Here is a 12,623-nt window from a genome sequence, read left to right as displayed (position 1 = left end):
AAATGAACTCTGAAAAGAAATTTCAATTACCCCGCTCGCGAATCATACATGCGACGCGGGCGCACAGCTAATATGAACTTCCTCCAGAAAATAGGAAACAGAACACAATAAACAGATATGGGGAACCGTACTGAACATCACACTGTTGCGGCGTGCCACCCGATCCAAATAACATACCCGTGGCGGCGTGCCACCCGATCCACACATGGAGCTCACATAAGGGGTTGTACCTCGAGCTAAATTGCTCATTACAACAAGATACTACACATCAGTCGTAAACATGCTAAGTGTATAACACCATTCCCTGGGGAGACATATAACGCTATAATCCACAAACTCGAGCACAACTGGGGTGCGATACAAGATTTGAATCTCAAGAGCCATTCTGCTCATTTAACATCATCGCCACACGGAACTTCAACACATAAAAATTTACCAAGCCGTCTCATAACTCATACGGCGCAATACATCATGACCTGGATTAGCTGATGACAAAATAACACCCCGACTGTTCCTCCATAAAGGACGCTCGCTGAAATGAGCACAACTGGCCTGATATAAAGCCCTGTTCACATATAAATCAATCCACTGATTTCAAACCGATTTTTGATTGCACCAACTGGGCTAGTAACCTTTCAAAGGTCCATAGTAACTCCCTTTTCCCCATAACACATAAGAACAACCGTCATAACCGGAGCAACCTCCTCAGTTCACAACCCAACAAACAGAGTGCCCTTCCGGCATAAATTCTCAAATTAATGATATTACCACAATCCTCATACTTGGTTTAAATCTTTAATCAATCAAGTGACTACATGGCACACTTATACAATCTTCCCGTGGGACACGCTCCCACAATCTTCCGAAATGAATAACGGGTTCGCACATCTAAACCATCGGCCGCACTAACGCTGAAAAGCGATCACGAATCCTTAACCAGGATGCAAAGCCTCTTTCACAACGCATCGATCTCAGGTGACGCTGAAGACAATACCAATTTACTTTAAACATCCCACCCTTTGTTCTTGCTCATCCGAGCTCATGACATCTCTGTCCACACCGAGCTGTTACTTGATCTTTACTTCGAATCCCATACCACTCACTGCACCTAACATGCCACATATTTCATCATAGCTTCGGAACCGCAAATAGGCTAACACTTCATCACTTAAAAGCTTTTCACTTAACTCACTTCAGGAGAACTATAGCAACCCTTAGGTGATTTCTCATAATCGTAGAATATGCAAACCTCCAAGTAGTGGCCTGAACACACTGTGCATCAAGTGCATGAAAGCTGCAGGGGCATTGGTTAGCCCAAATGACATAACGAGGAACTCGTAATGACCGTATCGAGTCCTAAAGGCGGCATGCCCGGAGGATCAGTTGGAAATACGTCGGGACAATCCCGTACCACTGGAACAGAATCAACAGAAGGGGTATCAACACTAACATCTCTCACATAAGCCAAATACGCGGCACACCCCTCCTCCACCATGCGCTGAGCTTTAAGAAAAGAGATAACTCTACTGGGAGTGTGATCTAAAGTACCACTCCACTCGACATGCGGAATACCTGGCATAGCCAGCGTCACGGTCTTGGCGTGACAATCAAGAATAGCAAAATGGGGCGACAACCAGTCCATGCCCAGAATAATGTCGAAATCCACCATACCGAATAACAATAAATCCGCTCTGGTGTCAAAACCACGAATAGTAACCAAATATGACCGATAAATGCGGTCCACAACAAAAGAATCTCCCACAGGAGTAGAAACATGAACAGAGAAACTCAAGGAAATTCCGAGGTACACCCAAATGCGGAGCAAAGTAAGAAGACACATAAGAGTAAGTAGAGCCTAAATCGAATAAAACCGATTCACTTCTATAACAAACCATGACAATACCTGTGATAACAGAATCGGAGGCAACAACCTCGGTATGGGCAGGTGGGGTAGCAACTGGGGCTGTAACCATAGCCTGAGAACTCTGCGGGGTAAGCTGTGGCTGAGAAGTCTGTGGAGGTGCACTCCTCCCAAGTCTAGGGCAATACCTCACCACATGGCGTATGTCACCACACTCAAAACAACCTCGCGGCCGACGTGGGGGTGGAAACTGTGCATTACGGGTACTCCGAGACCCCTGGACACCTAAAACTCTAGGTGAAATCTGCGATGCAAACTGAGCTGGCTGACCCACAAAACCTCTACCGTGACGCACCCAGCCTCCAAAATAAGGACCAGTATATCTCCCCGGTCTACGAGGTCTACTCACCCCTCTATACTGTCCCTCCTGACCTCGTCTGTCCTCTCTCTCCTGGACCCACCTGTCTCCTACTTGGCAAGAGGTCCTCACCACCCGCTGAATTGGGGCCACAGTCTGTGTCGCCATGACACCTGGAACCTGACCAATGGGAACTCGCTGCTCTGGAGTGGGGGCGGCGGGAGTCTGGGTCCCTCCCCCGATCTGTGAAGTAGTCGGTACAACCTGAATCAATCCGGCCTGAATCAACGTACCAAACATGCTCAGGAACTGAGTCAAAGTCTCCTGAAGGGCTGGAGTAGTAGTGGAAGTAGGCGTGTCGGGCGCCTGAACTCCGGCTGGGTCTGCTGGTGGTACCTCGGCTGCAGCTCGCGCAGGTGCCCTGGCTGCACCACGCGCGCGTCCTCGGCCTCTACCCCGGCTCTGGCCTCTGACGGCTGCAGTAGGGCGCGCGGGTGTCTGATCATCTCGAGTAGCACGTGTCCTCACCATCTGTGAGAGAATAGGAGTCGGAAGTTTAGAATAGATGTTCAAAAATCTCGCACGACAGGAATCAAATAAAGTGAAATTTTCCTAACGGTTACATAGCCTCTCGTAGATAAGTACAGACGTCTCCCTACCGATCAACGAGACTCTAATAAACCGGTCTGTGTTCCGTGACTCCTATGAACCTAGAGCTCTGATACCAACTTGTCACAACCCTAGTTCACCAATCGTGAACATGTCGTGACGGCACCTGGTCCCCATGACCAGGTAAGCCTAACATCTGCGGAATTACAATACTTGCAAAAAAATAGAGAAAATCAAATCAGGTATCTAAAGGAAACTGTACTGAATGCCGCTTGGCAAGTACAACTCAATATCACAAGCCTAAAACAATTCCCAAAACCCGAAAACTCACGGGCAACACAGGCTACAGAAGTGTATAGTAAGGTTCCATACTCCGGAATTTCTAACAACCGAAAGAAGGAAAACTAAGTACTAAAGATAGAGTAAGAGGGAGACTCGTCGGTCTGCGGACGCAGCAGATCTACCTCGAAGTCTCTGTAGTCCTCCTGCCTCACTGATAGTGCGCCTGAGTGGAGGTACCTGAATGATCTGCACATGAAAAACATGCGCAGGAAGGGCATGAGTACACCACAACGGTACTCCGTAAGTGCCAAGCCTAACCTCGGTTGAGTAGTGACGAGGAAAGTCAGGGCCCTACTGAGACAATATATAATAATAATAATAATTTAACAGTATAAAAATCTGACAGATATAATAAGTACAACCGTGAGATAAGACAAGTCAACGAGGCTATAACAACTACACGAGTACAGAATAAACACAGCTCAATACCAATGATAACAATGAGGGTCTACCAGGATACCGTCATGTAGCCCCTTTTTCTCAACTGTCCAGTGGATCTCCCGGGATACCGTCCCGTAGTCCATCATATGTGTACATCCGAAGGATCTCCCGGGATACCGTCCCGTAGTCCAACCATCAATGTGCAGGGGATCTATCGGGAATCGAACCCGCAGTCCCAAAGTAAAAGTGCAGGGGGATCTATCGGGAATCGAACCCGCAGTCCCAAAGTAAAAGTGTAGGGGGATCTATTGGGAATCTAACCCGTAGTCCCAAAGTAAACAAACAAGGGGGGAGCTACCGGAATCCCACATCCGTAGTCCCAATGTAAATGCGCAACCACAACCAGAAGATATTCAGAAATGAAGTACAAAAGACAAACATCAGGTAGTACTAGCCTAGCATGCTTCACGTAGTACAGTCAAGGCAACTTAAACAATTAGGCAAGTTAAATCAACTAAACATGCTTTTCTAATCTAACACAGATTATAACTGCAAGTAAAACAAGGCAAATATGAAGCCAACTCAGTCTCAATATCTTAAGTAAAAACCGGATTTTTCAACAATTAGCTCAAGTACGCGCTCGTCACCTCACGTACAAGGCACTCAATTACCACATCTCATATCCTAAGGGGAAAGGTCCCCCACACAAGGTTAGACAAGCCACTTACCTCGAACCGGCTCAATATCAATAGAAACCACGCCTTTGCCACGAGTATCCGACTCCAAATGGCCCAAATCTCTTCAATTCAATTACATATCGTAAATAATGTTGCCAACAACTGATTCCACTATTAAATTTAGAGCTAGGGCGCAAAAATAGGTAAAATGACCAAAATGCCCCTCCAGCCATCGTCTCGAAATCGAATAATTTTTACGTTTTCAGAACCCTCGTACTCTCACGAGTCTAACCATATAAAAATCTCCCAAATCGGAGGTCAAATGACCCCTCAAAACCCCATAGTTAGGTCTAAGAAGTTTACCCACTTCCCATTCAAAAACACGAAATTAAAGGGTGAATTTGAGATTAGATTAATGGGTTTTAGTCATAGGAGAGTAGAGAATCGTTACCCAGTGATTGCCCTTGAAAAACTCTTGAAATTGCTCCCAAATCCGAGCTCCAAACCTTGAGTTATGATAAAAATGGCAAAACCTCGTTTTTGAAATGTTAAGTACTATTCAGGGGTCTAAAGCATCGCAAACGCGAAAGGCAGCACGCGTTCGCGTAGAAGGAAAATATAAGGGACCAAAAATGCCCTTCGCGATCGCGAAGGAATAGATGCAAACGCGAAGGCCTGGGTTCAGTGAACTACGGGAACGCGACGTAGGTCATGCGAACGCATTGAATAAAAATCGAGCCCAGCCCTTGGAGTCCAATAAGTCTATGCGAACGCGACAGCCCTGACGCGAACACGGTTAAGAAACGTGTGAAGCTACGCGATCGCGGAGCACTAATTGCGAACGCAATGAAGAAACTTGTCATCCTCGAGAATTACTCTACGCGAACGCGTAGAGGAGGACGCGAACGCGAAGAGGAAGAAGGCCAAAGCTACGCGAACGCATGGATGCTACCGCGAACGCGAAGAAGGAATTGGGACCTGCACAGCTGAAGGATTTTCTGCAACACTTTGAAACTCCAAAATGCTCCGTCGAGCATCCGAAACACACCCGAGGCCCCCGGGACCTCAACCAAACCTACGGACATATCCCATAACATCATTCAAACTTGTACCAATCCTTAAACCACCTAAAACGACGCCGGAAACACGAATTAATCAAGGATTCAAGCCTAAGAACTTCAAATTCCAACAAAACACGCTTTCGATCAAAAACCTAACCAAACCTCGTCCGATTGACCTGAAGTTTTACACACACATCCCAAATGACATGACGGAGCTACTGCAACTTCCGGAATTCCAATCCGACCCTCGGATCAAAAACTCACTATCGGACCGGAAACTTCAAAAATTCCAACTTCGGCATTTCAAGCCTAAATGAGCTACGAACCTCCAAAATACATCCCGAACACGCTCCCAACCCCGAAATCACCTAACGGAGCTAACGGAACCATCGGATTTCCATTCCGAGGCCTTCTTCACACTGTTCCGATTACGGACCATTTTTCAATTCTTAAGCTTTCATTTAGGGACTAAGTGTCCCAAAACTCTCCGAATCCCAACACCGAACGTCCCGGCAAACCAAAATAGCAGAAATGAACTTAGGGGAAGCAGTTAATGGGGGATCGGGGCGTAAATTCCAAAAACGATCGGCCGGGTCGTTACAAGAAGCAGTTTAAATGCATTTGATTTTATATTAAAAGTTTCTGCCTTTAACAGAACATGAGAAATATACCCGTATTGCAATTCCAATTACCTAATGAAATATCCATTTTTTGACAAGACCCAATTCACTAGAATGCATCTTAAAATTTACTTTCTTTCTCTCAATTGCGTATCAAAATTATGGATTAATTTAGGTTAAGTAAGTCTATATTGAACCTTCCTAATAGAGGTTCCAGAGAAAAAGAAAAAATGCTGATATTTAATGAGGCCTACCATCAAAGGAAGAAGAAACGGATAAGGTCAAAAGTACAAAGAAACGAACAAAAGAACAGTGTATTTTGACCAATAGAGAAACCCTAGTTCTTCAGGATCAATCAAATCTTTATTTAATCTAATCGGCATAAGGACCTAAAAAAGGCACACCTTCTTCTGTACTCACTACAAATGAAAAATTAATATTTATATAATTTTGCATTGCATTTCATGAGTAGATGGTCATCAAAATCAAAATCAAAAGGAAAGAAAGCAAGAGATTACCTGGTGATGGTGGTACTGATTGTGAGAAAGATGAGTTGGGCGCTGACAACGATGATAGAGAAGGAGAGGTCTGCTCAATTTTTCGGCTTGAGGCAGAGAAGTTCTATTTGAAACTTGTGGGAGGATGTGTGTTTGCATAGTGAGGGAGGGAATATTTTACAGCAAAAAGTTGGAGGGAGAATAAAACCATTGGAAATAGACTTAATATTTTAACCATTACTGGCCATTACTTTGAATGGCTGGTAAAAGAACACGATTTCATAGCAAATACACAAATACCGCTAATGTTTGTATTGAGAGAATAAAATTACCGGCAAGTAGCTAATTGCCACTAAATAATTGTCGGTAAAAACCTTTTTTGTGGTAGTGATTATAAACTACTATTATCAAACTACTAATTGAAACTAGACTATGCTATGAAATAATTACTAAGGTTGTATCTAATGGGGAGAAAGGCACTAGGGTCGTGACATCACCTAGGTGGCTAATTGACGGGTAAATACTACTAAGGTTCGATTGACATAATTGGGGCTTATGCTGTAACCGTTGCACAATTTTACCCACTGTCACACCTCTCGGTAGAGAGAGTGATTTTGCCCAATTGACTCTCTCGAGACCAAATAGGTAGGCAAATTAGATCAAGGAACTAGGGTTCAAGTAGGGTGATCACTCTCTCGAGGATTAACCCGTTAATTGGGACTATCATTTCTCATGAGTCCATCCCAATTCCTTGTTGGATTAATTTTGGGAAACTTAGACTCTCTTTCTCAAGAAGAGTAAAATCCATAAAGCATAAATCAGTGTTTGCAACCACCAATTCATAGATTAAAACATAAAATCAACCCAAATAGCAAACACCCATAGTCAATCTGACCCTAGATGGCAACACCCATCAATTACCCACACTAGGGTTGAGCCACAACTCTAGCTAATGAGTTTAGCTACTCATGCTTGAAGGAGAAAATGAAGAAATAGATGAAGAACAAGACATATTAATTAAATACTAAATTAAAGTACAAGAATCTATCGTTAATTTGAAGCTAAGATGCCAAAAATGGCTACAAATGGTGTTCTCACGAGCGTAGTAGCTGAAACAAAATAACTGATGACCTAAAAATGGTAAAATGTTCTATTTATACTAGGCTGGAAAAACTGGACAAAAATACCCCTGCGGGATCAGTGCGGGCCGTATGAAATGGACTGCGGCCGCACTAGGCTCTTTGACTTCAATTCTGGGCTCTCTGAACTTGGCCTCCGCGTAGAATGGACCGCGGCCGCGGAGGAAGCTGGCGCGGTCTGCACAATCACGACCGCGGACCGCATGGCTTGGACTTGGCATAATTCCATCTCTCTGAATCTCTTGTCCGCGGACCGCACAAAAAGGTAGTGCGGTCGCGGAGCCTTCACCGCGGACTGCTAAATACGTACCGCGGCCGCTTTGCCTGAAGCCCACTTTTGTCAACTCTCTGAGCCATCTAGTGCGGCCGCATTCGACTTTGCGCGGTCCGCACTAGGCTTGTTTGCCCTCAGTTTACTTGGTATTTGATACTTGAGTAGGTTTCACTCCTTTTGAGTCGATCCTTGATATTTTGTCACTTTGTCGATCAAACCTGCAATCAAGCACAACTTATGATCCTTTTGGGACTATTTTGTAACGATTTATATTCAAAGCATAGGCAAGTATGAGCATAAAACACGTTAACATCCCTACTTATCAACTCCCTCAAACTTAAGCCTTTGCTTGTCCTCAAGCAAACAAAATTAGACCCACCCTTCAAAGGAAAATCTAAGTATTTCTAGCTATCCTAAAGTAACCTCAACAAGCATCAATTGGGACTAACAATTGCCCTCAATACGAATGAATCATGAACAACATTTAAACTTTGAAAAACCATGGATCAAGTGTGACACAAGAGCATCAAGAGTTGACTCATTACATCAAAGAACTCTCTCAATTACTTTGGTCGCTGTGGAACCCAAACTCACACATCCTCAACTTTCCCTTAGCAAACCTCACCTGTTAGAGTATTGGCACACAAATCGAGGTTAATGGGAATTCACTCATCTTTCTCAAGAAAAAGTCACAAGTCCGGCTCTAAGTACCATATGCTTGACCCTCATGTAAGTATCCACTAATGCAAGCGTCATTTAACTCAAGATCATATAGGGCTTTTGTGGAGTCAATGTTAAGGCTTTTGGGTAAGGATAGGAAATATTTTGGTCTAAGTGGGTTCCATCTTCCCTTAAGCACTTCTTTTGATTCATTTGGTACAATTCTCTTGACTATTTGAGTCATTCACTTCTTTCTAAGGGGTTAGAGAGACACATTGTCACTCTTTCTTTTGCGTTTCAAACCATTTCTCCTTTTTCAACTTTCCACGCCTTTCTTTCTTTGCTTTTCTTGAATCCCTTTGAGATCACTTTCACATTGGGCTTTCTTTTTGTCTTTTTCTTTTCTTTTCTTTTTCATTGCCTTCCTTTTCTTTGCTTTTGTAACTTTTACCCCTTTGTTCCCTTTCTCGTCCCTCCCCCCAAACTTAGACTTTTGCCATTGCTCAAGGAAAGATCGGGTGCCAAGAGAGGGTATAATTTAGAACGGGTATAGGCTTGTAGCATTGGTTCTTGAAAGAAAAAAGTTTAAGGCACAAAAGGGTTAGCTAGGGATTATATCATTGGTAGGCTATTAAATTGTTCAACTATCATTTGGATCAAGGAGAGCCTATAATCACTTCTCAAGTCAAATTTCACTCAAAATTTTGCCTCAACAGACATTCAGGGCAAGTTCTAGACCATTGGCTCGGAACTTGGACTCACAATTCTACTTCTCACCACGCAAACTCAAGGATTGCTAAAGATATAGAGTCGGGGGTCCACATCAACCTTAGATACGATTGAGCACACAATTGTCCAAAAGACCACATGATGATTGTTTGGTCAACACAAGAGTCTCAAGGTCGCTACTTTCACCATCCTAAACACAACCATTGTCTTTGACCATGGGATCAAAGGCAAATGTGTTAGGCCCAAATGAAGCTTTGCTTGAGGTACCCTTAACTATAAACTACCAAAAACAAGAAAAATAAAAAAAAAACGGACTCGAACCCTTAAGAAGGTAGTCACGCCATCTATCATTGGGAAGAGCCACCCGGTTCACACAATACTCCACCTTTGGAAAGAATCGTGGCATTAAGAAAACCAAAGGCTTATTAAAAGCGTCAAAACAAAACAAAAAGCTACAAGCCTATATAAGAAGCTAAAAACGAAATTGTTTTACGAAAAATTGAAAATAGAATGAATATGTACAAACGGGGAATGAATTTACAACGGGGGATGAATATATACAATAATGTAACTTTATATACAGACCAAAAGGAAGATAAAAGGTACGATGAAAGTAACTAAATGTAAAGTTATATACAGACCACTAGAAAATCAAAAGAAAGCATAAACTAAATCAATCTATATATACAGTCATCCGATGGATAAAAGTAGGGCACACCCCCTCAAATAAAAGCTGGCATTGTCCCCAATGCCAACTAAAGCAAAATAAGCACCAAAAAATATAAGGAAAGGATATGAAGACTCCCTAAGCCTCGTCCGTCTGCATAGGATCATGAGTGGTCCCTGGGTCCTCGGTATGCTCTGGAACCTCAGACTGGTTCCCGGTCTCCTGCTGCTCAGCTGCTGGGACTGGGGCTTGGACCTGGACGGGCTGAATATTAGGGGCATCATGTGGCTGACTAGAGGAGGCCTCCGGTGGGTCTGCCAACTGGATGATCGCCTCATCTGCACTAGGGAGCTTTCTCTTCTTCCTTGGAAGCCTCTGTGTCTGCTCCCGCTGTGGCTCTGTTGCCGGTACTGCTGCTGGATCTGGATCCCCAAATAGCAAGTCTAAAGGCAATGAGTCAGCCTTCAGCTTGTCCACATCTGCTCTAAGCTCCTTCACAGACTCCTTGGAAGCCCGTGTTTTTTGAAATTTCTTGTGCTCCCTAGCAAGCTCCTTCAGAGCCTTGCCGTGTGAGTCCACTGCCTTAGACAAGGCATCCTGAGTACTGATGATCTTTTCTTGGTTCTCCAAGATCTTCTTTAATGTGTCCTCAATGGACTGTGGAATCTGTGCTGGCTGTGATGCTGACTGAGCCGCAATGGTAGAAGACAGTGTAGACAACTTGGATGATGCAGCTGACATCCAGTTGTTCAAGCTATGAAGTGCCTGGCTCAGCTGGTGGGCAGTGGTAGGATGGGCCCGGGAAGACAGAATCCCCGGGCCAGCTAAAGTTGAAGGACCAGCAGTAGTGAAAGGTCCCGGAGGCAACTCAACGGTGGTGGAGGCAGGCTCAGTGGAGAGCTCTACCGCGACCGGCTCATCAGACTGGCCAGTTGGAGCAGAGGCAGGCGGCTTGTAATTTTTGTCCTTGGGGTTGTTTGGCCCCTTCAAACTGTAACACAAAAACAGAGCCACAGGTTTGACCTTGATATCAAAAGGTCTCTTCTCCACCTCTAGATCCCGGAAATACATAGTGAGGGTGTTGGGAAAAGGATAGTTTCGGTAATGCTCAAGCCCTACTGCGGAAATGACGCGGGACATACCATTGCCCACGTTGATAGGGTAGCCCGCCATAATAGATACAACAAGAATAGCCCGGGCAAGTGGGATAGTCTGATCATGGGTAGTGGGGTCAAGCCGACTGCACACAAAAGTCAACCACCCCCTAGCCTCAAAGTTAAAGGTCTTCCGAAATATTTTGGTCCCTGCTTGCAACCACTCTGGAACAGTACCCGGGATTGCCAGGTATGAAGCTAATCACGGACGAACCTCTTCGCCCATTGCCAACTTTTCATTGTAAAGGGTCTCGTCTTCGTCATCGAACCCCAAGTATTCATTGAGTGCCTTCCCAGTAAATACCACCTTTTTGTTCCGCACTTTGGTCACTTTAGTGCCCTTCAAGATATGGGCCACATTGCTATAGAACTCCTTGACCATGTGCTCATTTGCCTTTACACATTCACTCCGAAAATGCGCCCAACCCACTCGAGTTTGAAACTGTCTATGCACATTTGGGTGTAGGGGTAGAAGGTCTCGCTCAATAAAACTCCTCTCAAGAATCAGCTTTCGTAGTGGCCACCATTCCCTAAACTTATGGAACGCTACCTGACTGACAAACCTATCCTCCCAAGCTATAGGATTTCTAGTTCGGTCAACACCCCCAACCCTGAGGTTCACCACCCCCCCTGTACCTCTCTAGCACCTTGAACCTCCTCCTCGTCTCCTTCTGCACTCTCCCCTGACAAAGAAGCTGTGGGGGAGGTGGAGTAGTCCCCACTACCAGATGCTGAGCCCTCAGATGACTCATGCACAACATTGATTGGCTGTCGGACAGCGGGTGATGGCGGAGGAGTATCATCTGTCAGTCTAAACCTTCTGGGCCAGTCCAGGACATGATTGGGAATGGAATCTGAAGAGACATCCTGTGAAGGCACATACTCACTCCCCGAAGAATGAGAAGCAGCTTTGTCTGCAGCTTTTATTAGCTTCCTTGTCTTTTTTATGCTTTCCCGAACTTGGGGAGTGAGTTTTATCATCTTGCCTTTGCCTCCCCGGGAGGAGTCACCTCTGCCGGGTTGTTTGGAGCCCTTTCCTCTTTGTTTTACCATTGTCTGCAAGCATACACATCTAACATTGCCAGTCTAAGCACAGGTAGTGAAACAGATGAAAACTGAATTGCAGAATAGAAGCCCAAAAGTTGCAGAACATGTTGCAGACACAGTGCACCACGGCCCACACAAAAAGGAGTGCGGCCGCACTGGAGGCACCGCGGACCACATAAAAGCCACCGTGGTATGCATAGGGGCAGGGTCTAAAAAACTACCTCTCTGAATCTCCCCACTGCGGCCCGCACAAAATGGTACCGCGGCCGTGGTGGGCCAGTGCGGACCGCACAAAATGAAGTGCGACCGCACTGGACTATGGACACCTCTCTGAATCTCATCACCGCGGTCCGCGGAAAGTGGTAATACGACCGCGGTGAAGCCATCGCGGACCGCACAATCACGATCGCGGGCTGCGGTGGATGTCCAATCCTGGCACTGAGTTAGGGTTTCCAATTTTTGCAAATTTGTTCAACTGTTTACCTAGAGATTGTCCCTACTCAATTACCCAATTCAACAAGTTCATCAAACACACCAAAAACCAACA

The 12,623-nt window shown here is 45.0% G+C and overlaps 1 protein-coding gene across 1 annotated transcript in view; it reads right to left on the bottom strand.

Moving 5' to 3' along the window:
* The window catches only part of LOC109231654 (nascent polypeptide-associated complex subunit alpha, muscle-specific form-like), a 48,222-nt gene extending 36,140 nt beyond the window's left edge, over positions 1 to 12,082 (bottom strand). The window contains exons 1-5 of the mRNA XM_019397300.1: positions 11,767 to 12,082; positions 11,666 to 11,724; positions 10,715 to 10,859; positions 10,442 to 10,609; positions 10,131 to 10,318 (exon numbers count right to left, since the gene is read on the bottom strand). Of these exons, the coding sequence (XP_019252845.1) occupies positions 10,131 to 10,318; positions 10,442 to 10,609; positions 10,715 to 10,859; positions 11,666 to 11,724; positions 11,767 to 12,082 (876 nt within the window). The remainder of the gene's footprint in view (positions 1 to 10,130; positions 10,319 to 10,441; positions 10,610 to 10,714; positions 10,860 to 11,665; positions 11,725 to 11,766) is intronic.

This window comes from Nicotiana attenuata, chromosome 8 (assembly GCF_001879085.1).
Source record: "Nicotiana attenuata strain UT chromosome 8, NIATTr2, whole genome shotgun sequence".
Taxonomy (NCBI): Eukaryota; Viridiplantae; Streptophyta; class Magnoliopsida; order Solanales; family Solanaceae; genus Nicotiana; species Nicotiana attenuata.
This window is presented reverse-complemented; position numbering and strand designations above follow the sequence as displayed.